The sequence below is a fragment of the Glycine max genome, chromosome 2, assembly GCF_000004515.6.
Source record: "Glycine max cultivar Williams 82 chromosome 2, Glycine_max_v4.0, whole genome shotgun sequence".
Lineage (NCBI taxonomy): Eukaryota > Viridiplantae > Streptophyta > Magnoliopsida > Fabales > Fabaceae > Glycine > Glycine max.
This window is the reverse complement of record NC_016089.4, coordinates 42,615,227-42,632,734: the sequence shown is the minus strand read 5'-3', so window position 1 is coordinate 42,632,734 and position 17,508 is coordinate 42,615,227. Positions and strand designations below refer to the sequence as shown.

Below are 17,508 nucleotides of genomic sequence, written 5' to 3'. Positions count from 1 at the left end.
TGGACCATCTTAGTATTTGGATTAAACAACAAAATGCATATAGGCAACAGTGTGCTAATCACAATCCATGCCCCTAACTTGACAAGCCTCTGACTCTGTCATTTAAGTTTCAGGCAAAACAAACAGTTACAGTATCTACATAAAAGGCCTTATTCATATGAATAAAACAGAAAAGGAAAATGAAATATCAACAAATGAGAATGCTAGTTCCATTAGCCTCTCCAGTTGTCTTTCTGCTTCCTTATCTCTCCTAATGCTTTAACAGGTGACTTGCAGCCCACCCTCTCCTGCAAATATTCACAGTTCAAGAAAAGCTTCAGGTTCAGCCTTGTGTCACTTTATTTTTATCCAGGAAAATAACATGAAAGACTGCCACAAATTGCAGCTTCTTTCCTAAGAAAATATGTTAGAATTTCAATTTGATTATAGAAAGCACAGATAAACTCCTGAAAGCATTACTAAGTATACACTACATTTACCATATGAAATCATCTATTTGTTTCACACTTTGAAGAGGGGCTGGAGAGGTGACAAACCTGGATCTCAGGTAGATCAACCCTCATAAAGGGATTTGTCTCCAACTCATCCTCAATGGTTGAGGGAATTGTTGCTTGGCCAGCTTGCCATTGATTCCGAGCCCAGGCTAATTTTTTTTGTATCCTCAAATTGTCCGGCTCAAGTGTCACAGCAAATTGCAAGTTGTTCACTGAGTACTGGAGAAGAAGCAATTTCAAACTCTTACAAGTGATTAATGATATAAGTGGAAACTAGCATATAACAAAATAGGCCACTAAGAATTTAGGCTTTTCTAGGTCAAAAGTAAAACAATCTAAAATTTCTCCTTCCTCACCTTGCATGTTCTCTGTGCCTCAGCTGCATTTTTTATTTAATCTAAGCCATAAGTTTTGCATTTTAAGCAGAAGTGCACAGCCAATTCAAGCAAATGAGCTTCTTATGAACGATCACTACGGATTATCTAAAACAATCCACTTCTTCCCAAATCAGAACTTTACACCTGAGCAGCTGAATTAAATATTTCAGAATCAATTATATCTTATTTCAGAAAATCATAGAAGTATGTTCTAAAAAGTGGAGGATTTCTGGTTTTACTTGCTTGAGGTTATTGTAACAGAATTCTATCTCTTAACTAGAAATATAACTTTCCATTCTAGAAGCATAACAAAAGGATAGGAAACAGTATTCATGAATACTTAATGACCCTAACTTCAGCATGAGTTCTTATTCTGTTATATTCATATCAAGCTGGCTACTCCATGCTGCACAGATGGGAATATTATCCTTACATTTACAATACTTTACAGTTTTTACATATAATATTAACAAGTGTGGACTGGCCCAAGAAGCTTATGTCTAACTATTTACAACTTCACAACCAACAATTCCTAGGGTAGCACCACTACCATCCTCAAGAAGTTCACACATATTTTGTGGATCGATCCAAGATGCTGAAAGAATTCAGGGAGCTACAAAACATCTTCACCATCGAATAAGATATACATCCTCATTAACTGTAGAAAGAATTAGAACTCATAAATATTTGCATCATTCCCATCCTCCTATCTCCATTAATTAAATTAGAAATGTTTACCAGGTAAAATCATACATGAACTAACTGCAAGAAGCAGTTTTGTGGCTCAATCCCATTCATCATTTATACTTATAAGATCAATCATCAATGACACTCCCATAGAATTTATTTTTTCCAGTATGGATGGAGATTTGAGTATGATTTACCTCATGGCCACGGTATACTCGAGTTGACTTTGGTAATGAAGCTAGTGTTACATTAAGTGACTGATACATCTGTTCAGCAGTTTCTTCAAAAAATTTCCCACAACTAGCAATAAACTGTAGGGCAACAATAACACGATAAATCCAGAGATTTAAAAGGACCACTTCAAGATTCATATACACGAAAGTGTTCAGAGAGAAAGAATGAGAGCCAAAAATACAAGCACTTGGCACAGCTTTAAGAATAAGTTTATTACATGTTTTCCAAATAACTACTTCTTTGTGATATTAAAAAGATTGAGCAGTCATCTTACCAATGTATCTCCAGTAAAAACAGCCGGTTGCTCATCCTCTTTGCCAGTAACATAGTAACTTATATGACCTTGTGTGTGGCTGAGCAAGTCACAGAAATAACTTATGTTAACAAGAGAGGTAAACATGTAAGCAAGGTTGAATTGTTACAGCAAACATCAAACAATACCAAAAGAATGATAAATATCAACAACTAATAACTCACTAACAAAAATGAATAATAATAATGATAATAATAATAACAAAAATAGGAATAATATTAATAATAACTGATAGGGCAAATGAAGCAAGGTAATGCCTTCTTGGTATCGTTTTACACAATTCAGCGCATCTATTGTTTTTTATCATCAGATAAGAAGGGCTAAATCCCTCCAACAGAGGATGAGAACAATTATCTCAATAAGTTCAACAAGCAGTGCACAATTGATTCTACAATGCAAGACTTTTCTAGCAAGAGAAATACATTGCAAAAATTTATAGCTGGTTGTCAAAGACTAGCACAATATTCACCCTGACCTGATTACAAGTTTCGGCATTCAAACATTATGCTTGTCACTAAGCAAGCTTTTGACTTGTTGAAATTAGTTCCGGCCATGAGTTAGTCTACTTGTTTCTTCTTATTCTTCTTTTGGAGCTTAGACTAATTTTATTTCCGTTGAAACAGGTTAAAATATTGGGAGAATTTCTATAAATTAACTTTTTCATAAACTAATTTTAACTTATGAAAATAAACTCATATTTTGTTTGGGTAAGTTTCTCTACAAATACTTACAAGAGAAAAAAACAAGAATGTAAGATGAAATAAGCTTCTCTTATAAGCTAAAATTAACTTCATCATGAGTTAAAATAAGCTTTTTGGAAAAGCTTCTCTCATTTAACTTTCCCAAAAAGCTAATTTTAGCTTATACAAGAAAAATTTATTTCTTTTTTTTTGTTTTGTTTTCTTCTTCTCCTACAAGTGTCTATAAAGAAGTTTATCGATCTAAATAGGCGTAATTCATTTTACTTTTATACTTTCTTCACCTACAAGTGCTTAATGAAAAGTTTATCCAAAATTAGAGCACAGCACACTAACTATAAACAGTTGATAATAGCAAGGGCCATAGTGCATAGCATATTACCAAGGCGTGAGAAGGGCCAATACAGTGACATCAGGTCCAAGAGAGACCTTATCACCATTTTCAACTTTATCAGTGCAACCCTTGACGTTGTCTTGGAGGTTAGTTACAAATACAACAACATACAGATAGGAATAATTGGTATGTGATGGATTCTCATCTTTTCTTCCTTCCCAATTCAACCACTCCCACACGCCCAATTTCTTCTACCAACAAGCCAACACCTTATATCTAACCGTCACAGAGATGTTTTAATATATAATGGAATCATTTTATGAGAAAAACAGTGTAAAATAAGCTTAGTCTGTCTTTGGTCTTTGGTCTGGCGTGAGGGAATTTATTCTAGAACACAACTGATTTTAGATCCAATTTTTTGATTTCATGTTTTCAAAATTAACTCTGTCCAGAATTAATTCTAAGTTTAATTTTTATGTTGAATCAAAAAATTTATATTATATTTTACCAATAACTTGATTTTATAATAAAAATATTTAAACATAAATTATGTCATTTTAAAAATAATTTTATTTAAAATTAATTTAGTGAACACTCGTCCAAACACATACTTATATTACTATTAAACTCTAAAATTATTGTTTGATTGTTTAGATAGTTTTTTTCATATGTGATAATTAAAGAAAGTATTAGAAGATCTATTATAACTCAATATTTATTCGATCAACTGAATCATATCTCTTGCGTTTGTTTAGATAGGTTGTGATATAATAAAATGGAATGAAATTAAATTTTATTGTTTTCTATTTCACTCTTGTTAAAATATTTATGTTAATAGATCACATCATCATTGTTCACTCGCTTGCTAAAACAACATTTATCCGAGTTTGCTTTATATAAAGAAAATGTTGGAAATAAATTCTTTTAATACACACCTTTGAACAAATTCTATACTTATTGACTAAAATTTATTAACAATTATAAAATTATAAGAAATAATCATTAAATAATAATGATTCACATAAAAATTTGTTCTTTTTAATAATTTTTCAGCTGATAATAAAATATTTTTAAAATAATATATTAGAAGATGGGTTAAAAAGTGTATCTGTGAGCTTTCTTTAATATAAATTGCTCAAAAAGTAAATTAATTCAAGGCAATTTATATTTTTTTTGAGAAAAAAGAGTTAAATATAATTTTAGTCTCTCATATTTAGAGGTTATAAATTTTTTTGTACTTCAAATTAAAGTTTTTTTAGTCTCAAATTTGAGAAATGTTGTTTTTAGTTCGTCTACCCATATGCTAACTGTGAGTGTCAAACATAATTCAGAGTTTATGGCAACTTCAATATTTCTCGTTTGACACATATATGTAGAAAGATTAAAAATATATTTAAGTGAAAATATATATACAAATTAACTGAGGAGTGAGTAGACTTAAAAGTTGTCTCACTTGATTAATTTTAAAAATAAAATATTAAAAAAAATTACTATCAATAAAATTATCATGGTAATTGATAACAATGAGCTAAAATAATAATAAATAAAATAAATAAATAAATTAAGAACAAATAAATCCAAAAAAGCAAGAGAAAAATTATTTTAAAAAAAACACGGATTAACACAAATTGGCCTAACTGATTTTGATTGACTAACCTCGTTAAGTAAAATAAAATCAATCTAAAAAATAAAATAAGCCAACCATTTTTTTAACCCATTTGATTCACTGGTGCTCACTTTTACATCTGTAGACTAAAGAATATGTTATGCCTATTGTAAATTTGTAATGATATATGTTTTGCCATTAAAAAACCAATTTATTACTTTACTGAAGAAACTGGACCCAATGGACCATTTTGGGCCCAAAGCAAAGCCCGTCTCTTAAACAGGTAAAAGCCCTAAGCAACTGTCTCTATATAAACCACTCCTTCTAGGGTTTACTTTTGCGTACACAGCCTCAACAACCCTAACGCGTGCAGAGCAGAGAGAGACGCAGCCATGGGGCGAAGTAAGTTCTGAGCACCTTTTCCCTTTCGAAAAATTTCGATTATTCGTTTCATTTGCATATCTGCTATGATGAAATCCGCTATTGTTTCATCGAGTTTCTTAGCTGAATCTATTCTGTTCTGAAGCTCGAAAACTGTTTCTTCTTTTTAATTTAGATTTAACTCGTTTTCTGAATGTGATTTATTTTACGTGTTCGTTGTCGTTACTGTTAATTAAATTTAGAACTAGGTGGTTGTTTTATTTTGTTCATCAATCACTGTATGAGATATTTTGTGTTGTTGTGCTCAATGAAATGTTTGTATTCTAAGTTGTCAAATTCTAGTATTAATATCCATTAAAAATGTATGTTATTCATATTTTGGAATAATCTGGTCCAGATTTTGTATGTCATATTCTAAGTTGTTAATTTCTAGCATTAATATTCATTAAAAATGTATGCTATTGTGTCTGAAATTACAATCTCATGTTTTGGAATGAGCTAGTTCAGAGTTTGTGATATTGTTGTGATTGTAATTGTAATTGTGAATGGGTTTTGATTTAGGACCCGCGAGGTGTTATAGGCAAATTAAGAACAAACCATACCCCAAGTCACGGTTTTGCCGTGGTGTTCCTGATCCCAAGATCAGGATTTACGATGTTGGTATGAAGAAGAAGGGTGTTGATGAATTTCCTTTCTGTGTCCATCTGGTTAGTTGGGAGAAGGAAAACGTTTCTAGTGAGGCCCTGGAAGCTGCTCGTATTGCTTGCAACAAGTACATGGCCAAATTTGCTGGAAAGGATGCTTTCCACTTGAGAGTCAGGGTGCACCCATTCCATGTTCTTAGGATCAACAAGATGCTTTCGTGTGCCGGAGCTGATAGGCTCCAAACTGGAATGAGAGGTGCTTTTGGAAAGCCACAGGGTACTTGTGCTAGAGTGGCTATTGGACAGGTCCTTCTTTCTGTCCGCTGCAAGGACAGCAACAGCCATCATGCCCAGGAGGCCCTTCGCCGTGCCAAGTTCAAGTTCCCTGGTCGTCAAAAGATTATTGTTAGCAGGAAATGGTATGTGTTTGTTCTATTGGTTGATGTTACCTATGCATCTGGAATTAATTGATTTGATCTGTGTAGTTTCTTACATAGCCTTGCTTTTGTTATGTTTTAACTCTAATTATTGTTTGAAATGCTTGCTCAGGGGCTTCACCAAGTTTAGCCGTTCTGATTATCTCAAGTTCAAGTCAGAGAATAGAATTGTGCCCGATGGTGTGAATGCTAAGGTAATATGAAGCTGCCGAAGTATTTATAATTTGTTAACATGGAAGTTGGGAATTCATTTGAGGACGTTTCTGAATGAATTTTGCTTTGTGCATTCAATTGGCACTTTTCTTTAGTAATTTTAAGTGCATGTTGTCCACTTTAGCTTACAATTTCCTTTTTGTGATCTTGCAGCTTCTTGGTTGCCATGGACCATTGGCCAACCGTGAACCCGGAAGGGCCTTTTTGGATACTGCTACTGGTTCTTAGTCTGTTTGTTAATTTGGAAATACTAGACTTTGGATTACTTTAGTTTTGCAAGAGTGAATTTGAGTTATTGTCAGAACATTCCAATTACTTAAATTGTTTGCGAACCTCTTCAATTTGGTTATTTTAATGTTATATTTTGTTATGATGCACAATTTCTCCTTTTTACTATTTGATATTCGATTTTCCGTCAGTTAATACTGGATCACGAACGGTATCTAGTATTGTGTTTTCATTGTTAAAGAGAGTTTGATGGCACTCGCAGAGTGTGAAATTTCATTAACCGGACAAAATATCATGTTTTGGTAGCCATTTGCACACTGCTTTGGCGATATCTTTGATATTTTGATTGATAGCTGCGTAACATGCCTGAACACTTTCCTTTGAGAACAGGTCCTGATGGTGAGGCAGGTCTAGTAAACCCAAATCTGTTTCCCTTTGAACACGTAATTTCTCGCTGCTTACTGAAAATCCCCAAATCCACTTCTCCGCATTCCTCGTAAGAAGCATTTTCCCGCATTTTATGCGCTACAGCATATTCTGTCTAATCAAATCAAATTGTTCTGGGCATCCTCTCAAGATGGACGTTGAGTAAATGGTGGAGGCTGGCTATTGAATCTGGAAAACTCTTTAAAGCAAGGCAAAAATCATGTTCTTCATACCAAGGAAATAATTCTACTGTAATAAGGATGCGAAAGAGTCTCTAACAATAGCAATGAGAAAACATCCCCAAAAATAGAGCATGTTATTCATACAAAGTATATACAAGCTTTGTAGATGATTAATAGAATTCATCACCTTTATTGTCTCTCAATTATATTTTTTCCACCTTTGGTATTTTGAATTAATTTAGCATTAGATAAATGGTTTTCTAGTATTTGAATTTGTTTTAAAAAATGTAAAATAATAAAATAAAAATTATCTTAATTAAAACGATATTTGATCTAATTGTTTGTGATAAGATTTAACATATTTTAAAAAAATGTTTCTTACAAAATTTATAAACAAATAATGTTATTATTTGTAAGTTCTAAATAATTGAAAACGAGAAGGAACAATATTAATTTGGGGTCCACATTTTTTTCCTTCCTTCTACACATCATTTCGAACAGAGTAAAGATCTAGAATTTTATAATTTATCTTTCTCATCTTATCCGCAAACTAAAAACACTGTAAATTTTGTGCTTCAAAATTTTCTGTTCAAGTTTTTTGGTTGCGCTTGTGTTATTAGATGATAAAAATAAAACAAATAAAAATATTAAATTTTAACCCCTAATTTGATTTTTTTTATCCATGACTTCATGTAAAAATATTCAGAGCTGATAATTAATCTCCACAAGAATATTTGACCGGCGTGGATGGAGCTGGCCCTACATCATAGGGGGCCAATTTCGTGTATTATATATATATATCCAAAAATATTAATTATAAAAACGAAATGTATTTTTTTAAAATATTAAAAATTATAAATATTGATCAGTAGTTTCAAATGTCATAAAGAACCATAAATTTCTATTAAAAATTGGTATCTACACTAATATTATTTTTTTGAGAAAAATATCTTATTAATTATGATCTAAAAGCTTATTAAATTAATGTTAATTATGTTAATCACAAGATGATAGTGGCCAAAAACCGCTCAAAAAGAGTCCCCATTGTTGAAAATTAGAAGAAAAATGTTGTTTCATGACAATAGTTATGTAGGAAAAGCAATGACTGATCTACGGTGCAACTCCATATTTGTTTGCTACTCCGAAGGTTTACATAGCAACATGTTGGATATATGCACTCGAGCTAGAAACACATTGAAGCATCACAACCAATGTCGAAAAAAATAAAGAAAAGGAAAGAAAAACGATAAGAATAAAAAAAAGTTATATGAAAGAGAGCATACTTGTTAAGTGTGCCTCAAATATCAAATTGTTAATCAATTATATAATGGTTGTAATTAAGCTTATCACATTGACAAAGGTTAATAAATAAAATTTAATTCTTAAACTATCTATAATAAAATTATATGATATAAAAAAACAAAATAAATTATGATATAAAGGGAAGACTAAGTCTTGTAAATGTAATTATTTATAGCCTTTAAAATAGAAAATGATAGGAAAAAAATTAACATTTGAATATTTTGTTTATAAAAGACAAAATAATATAATTATCTCTATAAAGCTAAAAGGAAAATAGAACATTTATCCAAAATGGTGAAAGAATGAGATTATCTTCACAATAATAACTACACAAGTAGAATAAAATATTTTATCAATAAATAACATTATTTGTTTTCAAGATACAAATTAATATTAAATATTAATATATTATAACATTACCTTATCCCCATGTAATCCTTGTTGATCATTTTTAGTAGTGTTTTTTTCTCTTAATCATGATTTTTTATTTATTTACAAGGTTCGAATCTATGACCTTATTTAAGGAAATTGAGTTTAATATCACTTGAACCATCTACTTATTGGTTAATTTGAATTTATTTTAGAATCATTTGAATAGTTCTTGTTTTATTTGATTTTTCTTCACGATTAGGATAAGAAAATGTAGAAAATAAAAGTTTCTTGGTCTTTATTAAAATGATATTTAATCTAATGGTTTGTGATAAGATATAGCGTTCATTTGTCTCAGTTTTTTCCCCTTAAAAATTACTTTTTTTAAATATTTTTTTATGTGTTTGTCTGAACTTTTTTTCCTGCTTTGTTAAGCAGTAAATTCTATTTGCTTCTTAAAATCGTTCTTTTAAAAAATGTTTTTTTCACTTGCTTTTTTAAAGTTTAAACAAGCCCTTAACATATTTTAATAAAATGCTTCTTTGACAATTTATTAACATATTTTGTTTATTATTTGTAAGTTTGAATTAATTAATAATTATTATTTATTTTTGGAAGATATAAGGTTAGATAAAACTTGAATACAAATTACTGATTAGACAAATCCTTTATATAAGAAATGAGTTTATGAAATTTTTGAATTTACATTTAGTGGTTTTAAGAAAGGAAATCTTCTTTGCTGTCCATGTAAAAAAAAAAAAAAGATTGATCTCGAAAATTTATATGTGAACACTTGATCATAATTGGAATAGAAAAGAGACTATATTGGAGCATTATGAAAAAGTTGTAAGTGAATATGGTATATGATGATACAAAACAATTATAGTCGTGGGATTCATGATATGTTACATGACCTTGAAAGTGTCATCGAAAGTCAAAACATCGCAACATTTTTTAATTTTGTATCTGTTTTAATTTATCTTTTTCATCTTTATTTTTAAATTAAATCTCAATATTTTTAAAATTTTATTTATCAATAGTTAAAAATAACCTTATATCATATTATAAATTATTTACCACAAATCTAAAGTATAATTAATTAAAGAATTGACACAATGATATAAGACTCTTATATAAGTGAAAATGATCTATTTATTTATGACAAAAAATCTAAAGTATAATTTATATATTAAAAAAATTATTTATTATAATTATAATATAATTTATATATTCAATTTTTTTATATAAATTTTAGTTATATAAATTAACATTTATCTTGTGCATGGAATAGACTAAAATAATAGTTTATCATAAATGAAAAATAAATAAAACACTCTTCATTCAAAACTATTTTTAATTAACAAAATACACAAAAATTAAGAAATATTTAATTAATGTAAAATATTATTATATAATTTATTAATTAAAGAATGATAGCTAAGAGAGAAAAAGTAAAAATATTGTCAATGAAAGAAAAAAGGAAGGAGTAATTGAAGTTCTAAAAATAATTTTAATATAAATAAAGATATTAATAATATTTCTTAATCTATTGTGCATTATCCTAGACAGATAAAATAAAATAAAATAAGAAAGAGTAACTCAGATCATCTACTTTAATTAATATAAAGGAGTACTAAAAATATTTGAGTTGAACTTGAATTTAACTTGTTAACATACTTTTTAAAAAATAATAAGAGTGTGCATATATATGTTTAATTTATAAATTAACTTTGTTAAATTAATTAATAGTTCAAGTGAGTGTAACTTTTAATCTTTTTTTAGAAAGGAAAAAAAGAAAAGAAAAGAAAAGAAAGTGAGTGCACACATGTTCAATTTATAAAGTAATTTGTGAAATTAATTAATAACTCAAGTATCGAATTATTTCTTAGTTAGATATTGTGTAACCTTGTGCTTACTAAAAAAAAAATGCCCAGCTTTCACATCTGAAATCTGACATGAGTTATGGCACCCATTAGTTTGTAGTAATGCCATTTTCTTTTCAAAATAGCAATGACACAAGGAAATTAGGAGAAAAGTTATTTTATGTGTAATTCCGTATGAGGTTCAAACGAATTCATATCAACAAGACAAAATTAAAATTACATTATTTTACTGGGTGTACCACAGTACCAGCAATTGTGCTAGGGGTGTTGCTAGGTGCATCCAGCATTATTGCTGGTGTACCCAACACTTAAGGTGAAATGATAAAAATATCCTTGATCCGTAAGCCATTTAAGTTGATTCGTAAAAGGCTTACGGATCAAGTTGATCCGTAAGCCTTTTACGAATCAACTTGATCCGTAAACCTTTTATGGAACAATACAGATCAACTTGATCCGTAGAAGCCTTATAGATCAACTTGATCAGTATCAATCTTACGGATTAACTTGATCCGTACAATTTACGGACCACCCTTACATACACCATCACAAATGCGAAAAAAGCGCAGGGACAATTTTAGTATTTTTAAAAAATACTGGGTGCACCTAGCAACACGTGCTAGATACACAAAGCAATGCCCCACAGATGACCACAACGTTATGGCCCAGCTCTTGGCCTCTTGCCCCTCTCGAAAACTTGGCCAATATGTATCCCATTAGCATTAATGTACTGAATCACTCATCTAAGTTTTGAGTAAAAATAATTCTAAATCTTATTAGAATATTTTTGTACTAATTCTTCTATTTTATTTGTAGCTTTGCATAATAGTATTGAATGAGTTTTATATTTTTGCAATATTAAATTTATTTTTCATTTAATATTTTATAAAATAATAAAAAATATAAGTAGTTTTGTAAAAATATATGATATGGTATCACTCTTCAATAGGTAAGTAGTTTTGTAAAAATATAAGTAGCATTTAACCCCAGAATCAGTGACGGATCCAAAAATATTAAAAGGGGGTCGAAATCTTTTTTGAAAACAATTTAAATCTCTAATTTTTAATAAATAATGTGTTTGATAAAAATATTTATTATTGATTTTATGTGTTAAATTAGTAGTAGGATCCACAACTAAAAGGAAAGTAAGGAAACATTAACTCAAACATCCTATTTTTCTTATTTATTTAACTCAATTTGATAGTTTTGTAAAAATATATGATATCACTTCAATATTGCTGACTCGGACAACCATGTATTCATATTTAACTGTAGAAGCAAACAAAGTTAAAAAAAATTACTAAAATCTGATATTTCTAAAATTCAGGGTATCAAATGCAACATTTGTTTTTGAAAGGAATAAATTCAATTCTAGCTTGTAAAAAAAAGTAAATTCTGGTGTATTTTTTAAGGACTTTTAATTATTATTATTTTAAGTTACCGACAGTTCTATTAATTAATTAAAATATGGATTCAATGTCAGTTCTTATTAACTATCTCCCTCAGCATATATTCACTATCACATTCTCACCATCCCCAAATCATAGAACCCCATAATATACTTTATCGGTGATCATACGGGTTCTGTCACAAGGCATGGGATTCGGTATCACAAGTTAATTAATGAACTCCGTTTTATCTTCGTTACATGTATAAATGTGGATATTTTTTTTATCATGGTGTTTGTATTGGTAAGAGATAGTTCCCATTAAAAATAATAACTAATCTTCATCGAATCGTGAACACATATAATAGAAGTATTTCCTCTCAATATCGTTTATTTCATATCACAAGTCAGGATTCAAACTCACTTTGAACTACTTGATTAAGGAAAATAAACTGCTATAACTTGTGTTAAATATTTTATCTTCGTGACACTTTGGAAATAATCGCTGTCTTTATGCTACAAACCACATGGAAAGTTCTCTTGTACGTTGTTTAATTAGTTAGTATAAGTACTCTATAGGGTCCATTCCCGAAGACATGCCAGCTAATTTCTTGCTCTTTGATTTCAAACGTTTAGACTTTAAACCCATGCTAGCTGTTTTTTTTTTTCCTTATATACGTTGAGCTAATTTCAACAGCAAAAGGTGCACATTAATGTGATTGTTAGTTAGATAGAAGATTTTGTAGGTTAATTAGCTCCCTCATTATTGCTGTCATTGCAGATTTGTAGTTGAGTAAGAAAATTATTTTTTTTCTTTCTTTCTTTCATCAATGATATAGCATAGTTGTGTGTGAATATCTTGGTGTGACCAACTCCTAAGTGCTTAGTTTTAATCTCTTTATTTATTTCATAGTTTCATGTCATATATTGCGTGCTCAATAAGTTTAGTTTAGCCCTGTTGCACGCCATTTCATTTGATCCTCATTAAATGGCAAGTGGGAAATTTTGAACTTCATAACACTTTCTCCTCTCTTGTTGAACTGGATTGAATATCTCCTACTTGTTTTTGTGAAGTGATCATGTTTCATTCTGTTCTTGGTATCTTCACACTGAATTTCATACAAAGGTATTTTCTCTTAGTTCCTCTAACTTATAACATTTTCCATGATTAAGGATTGGAAAACAAGGCATTTCCAATGAAGCTGGTCCATTTGTAGTTGGTTATCTCTGCTGCTCATTGTTGAGCCATCGTAATTGTTTTTTGAATCTGATCCCATGATTTTAGCCATCTTCTTCACAGATCTACATAAATGTTTTTTTTTGTATATGCATGCTTGCAATGATCCATATATCTCTGAAAATATGGTCGCTAACTAAGTCGAATGACATCCGTGTGATTCATGTAGTTGATCTCACTTAGTGGGAAAAATGCTTTTATTGTTGTTGTATACATGCTTGCAATGAGTGTTATTCTAGCATGATATGTTATTAATTCTTCTAATTCCTTCTCTCCTGGCAGTTTTATCTATTTAATATTTCTAGTAATGTTTCTAAGTGGAATGATGTTTTGTTTGCATGACTTCACTGGAGGAATCAGCAAGTTGTATCTGTTAAAATATTGATGGTATGATTGCTTTGAGTGTGAAAATTTTGACCCATTTGCATCCCTTTTGATTATCCTTTGTCCCCCGTTAATGTCTCAATCTGGTTCCAAGACAAAAACAGTTTTCAATATTAGAAGAAGAATGAGGATGAACTTTTTAGAGTATGCATTGATCAGGTATGGTGGTAAAAACTAGAAATCAGCACTCATGAATGACATCATCATTTTAAATTAAGAGATTGCAGCCTACTTTTAGCAATGAATGCATTTTCTTTATAAAGTACAAAGAGAGTCAAACTTTAGCTTTTTCTTTTTTCGAGTTCTCTTTTTCTTGGATTCTCAATTAGTACCTTCCTTTTCCCCCTCTTCCTTCTTGCTTGTTTTGAAACATGTAAGAACTGATTTCATGTAAGAATTTCTTTATTCTCAGTTAAAAGTGCACTTTAGTCTCCCATTGACTAAAGTCCACAGTGAAGCCTTTGTCTTTTTCTTTTTAATTGGAAGAGTTCTGATAACACGGCAAATGTTGAAAGAATGAACTTTCTTCAACTGATTTATTTGAATTGTTTTACCACATGTAACATTCTCATCTAAAATTCAAGCTCTCAAATAAAGGAAATGATTCAACTCATTTGACTTGATTTCTGCACAATTTAGTATCCAATCTTTAAACTAATAATCTAAAACACTATTTCATGTTTAAGTTCTGCATCACTTTCCAAGTGGCAAATCATTGTTTCTAGACCAAGTTAATGCTTACTCAAATGACTCCATGACTCTTGAACAAAAAAGTAGTTCATTATGACTTTGAAGTTTGAACAATTTTATCATTCTTAGCTATATGATTAGCTAACACTTTATCATTATCTTCCAAAGCTGAACCAAGCAAGAATGACGAACAGCTAAGGTCAGAACTTGGAACTACAACTTGCCTCCACTTCACAGTTCACACCAAACAGGCACCAATGAAGTTCCAATTCCATGCAGTTCCATTTGTTCTACTAAGCTTCACAGTGTCTCTCTTTGGCCTAATTGAGGCTGACTTGAACTCTGACAAACAAGCTCTTCTTGAGTTCTTTTCCAATGTTCCGCATGCCCCAAGGCTAAACTGGAGTGAGTCCACTCCAATTTGCACATCTTGGGCTGGTGTCACTTGCAACCAAAATGGAACTAGTGTCATTGAAATCCATCTTCCAGGGGCTGGATTCAAAGGCTCGATTCCAGAGAACAGCCTAGGAAAACTTGATTCTCTTAAAATCCTGAGCCTTCATTCCAATGGCCTTAGAGGAAACCTTCCTTCTGACATTCTCTCCATTCCTTCACTCCAATATGTAAACCTGCAGCAGAATAACTTCTCAGGCCTAATCCCTTCCTCTATCTCACCAAAACTCATAGCATTGGATATTTCCTCTAACAACTTCTCTGGCAGTATTCCAACTACCTTTCAGAATCTTAGTAGACTCACCTGGTTGTATCTCCAAAACAATTCAATCTCTGGAGCTATCCCTGACTTTAAAAACCTTACAAGTCTCAAGTATTTGAATTTGAGCTATAACAACTTGAATGGCTCAATTCCAAATTCCATCAACAATTATCCATACACTTCTTTTGTTGGAAACTCTCACTTGTGTGGACCACCTCTCAATAACTGTTCTAAAGCTTCCAATCCATCTTCTTCTACTTCCTCTCTTTCTCCTTCTCATTCTCCTGTTTCTCAACCACTCTCTCCAGCAGAAACTCCACAAAATAGAACTGCTACCACTTCAAAGAGTTACTTTGGCCTAGCTACTATACTTGCTCTAGCAATTGGAGGCTGTGCCTTTATCTCCCTCCTAGTTTTGATCATCTTTGTATGCTGTTTGAAGAGGACCAAGAGTGAAAGCAGCGGCATACTGACAGGAAAGGCACCTTGTGCTGGAAAGGCTGAGATTTCAAAGGGTTTTGGGAGTGGAGTGGAAGAGGCTGAAAAGAACAAGTTGTTCTTCTTTGAAGGTTGCTCTTACAGTTTTGACCTTGAAGACTTGTTAAAGGCTTCAGCTGAAGTTCTTGGAAAGGGGAGCTATGGAACAACATATAGAGCTGCTTTGGAGGATGGAACAACAGTGGTGGTTAAAAGGTTAAGGGAAGTTCTAGTTGGAAAGAAAGAGTTTGAGCAACAGATGGAGGTTGTAGGAAGAATTGGAAGGCACCCGAATGTCATGCCCCTTAGAGCTTATTACTATTCCAAAGATGAGAAACTTCTAGTCTATGACTACATTTCCAGAGGCAGCTTGTTTTCCTTGTTGCATGGTACGTTTTATTTACATTGATACATTGTCTTTTTCTGTTACCTAAATCCATGCATGAACCTTATTTTATTAATCAAGAGAATAGACAAAGGATGCTTTTCTTCACCATTCTTCAACTGCATTATATTTATCTAGCTACTTGATGTGAGTAACCAAAAGGCAAAAGCTGAAGTTAATAGTTATTAAAGGAGAATTTAATTGACTTAATGTCATGGAAAAGGTAGCATGTTTTATGATTTTTACATGAGAGTCTAAGTTATAGTTAAAGTAGGATAAATTAGCATAAGATAGAATCAATCACCATTGAGGATTGCTTAGCAGTAATTTTATGGATTAGTCAAGATAATGGACAAATTATGCTATATTTTGTTCATCATTCTACATCTGCATTATGTTATTTATGTAGCAATAAACAATTCATGGAACTAGCTGACACATATTTTCTAATTGTCAATTATAAGAAATCTATATCTTTGGTATAATTCTTCTATCCTTCCTGAATAACAATAGGAAACAGAGGCATGGGAAGAGCTCCGTTAGACTGGGATTCAAGAATGAAGATTGCACTTGGAGCTGCAAAGGGAATTGCTTCCATTCACACTGATCACATGGACTCAAAACTTACTCATGGCAACATCAAGTCTTCCAATGTGCTCATAAACCAACAACATGATGGCTGCATCACTGATGTAGGACTCACTCCTATGATGAGCACTCAATCAACCATGTCAAGAGCCAATGGCTACCGTGCTCCCGAAGTAACCGAGTACCGGAGGATCACTCAGAAGTCTGATGTTTACAGCTTTGGGGTGCTCCTATTAGAACTGCTCACTGGCAAGGCGCCACTAGGATATCCTGGCTATGAGGACATGGTTGATCTTCCTAGGTGGGTGAGGTCTGTGGTTCGTGAGGAATGGACGGCTGAAGTTTTCGACGAGGAACTTCTTAGAGGGCAGTATTTTGAAGAGGAGATGGTGCAGATGCTTCAGATTGCACTTGCCTGTGTGGCAAAGGTATCAGATAATAGGCCAACAATGGATGAAACTGTTAGGAACATAGAGGAAATTAGGCTTCCTGAATTGAAGAACCGTAACACATCATCTGAATCTGATTCTAATGTACAAACTCCATGATTGTTTTGTATATGTATGCTTGCCCCGCCATGATGCACTTGTTATTTTCTGTACAATGCAAGGAATAACCTTGTTTTGTCTCTAGAATTTTAAAGTTGTGGTTACTCTACTGTATGTTTAGATGACATAGTAGTCTCTTATCTTATTCCCCAAATGTGGTAAGGAACGTAGTATCAAGTGAGTGATCATTGAAGAAGTAAATTTTTAAAAACCTTACATTCTTGTATAATTCATAAATGTATTTTGCATGAATTTTCATTGTCACACTGATCCAAATAAGAAAGACGGGAAA

General features: G+C 31.6%; 2 protein-coding genes and 1 non-coding gene across 3 annotated transcripts; 2 read left to right on the top strand and 1 right to left on the bottom strand.

Moving 5' to 3' along the window:
• Window positions 1-1,018, bottom strand: GLYII-1 (hydroxyacylglutathione hydrolase cytoplasmic-like). The gene is made up of 3 exons (XR_005887932.1): window positions 851-1,018; window positions 537-713; window positions 1-287 (listed from the first exon to the last, which is right to left on the bottom strand). It is a non-coding gene; the product is annotated as a hydroxyacylglutathione hydrolase cytoplasmic-like (transcript).
• Window positions 1,019-5,008: 3,990 nt separating this feature from the next.
• Window positions 5,009-6,798, top strand: LOC100777196 (60S ribosomal protein L10). The gene is made up of 4 exons (XM_006575323.4): window positions 5,009-5,145; window positions 5,686-6,187; window positions 6,318-6,399; window positions 6,572-6,798. Exons 1-4 carry the CDS (start codon window positions 5,136-5,138, stop codon window positions 6,644-6,646), a joined length of 669 nt encoding a protein of 222 aa, XP_006575386.1. The 5' UTR covers window positions 5,009-5,135; the 3' UTR covers window positions 6,647-6,798.
• Window positions 6,799-13,005: 6,207 nt separating this feature from the next.
• Window positions 13,006-17,508, top strand: LOC100786974 (probable inactive receptor kinase At5g58300). Its single transcript, XM_003518234.5, has 3 exons — window positions 13,006-13,318; window positions 14,672-16,084; window positions 16,594-17,508. Exons 2-3 carry the CDS (start codon window positions 14,761-14,763, stop codon window positions 17,214-17,216), a joined length of 1,947 nt encoding a protein of 648 aa, XP_003518282.1. The 5' UTR covers window positions 13,006-13,318; window positions 14,672-14,760; the 3' UTR covers window positions 17,217-17,508.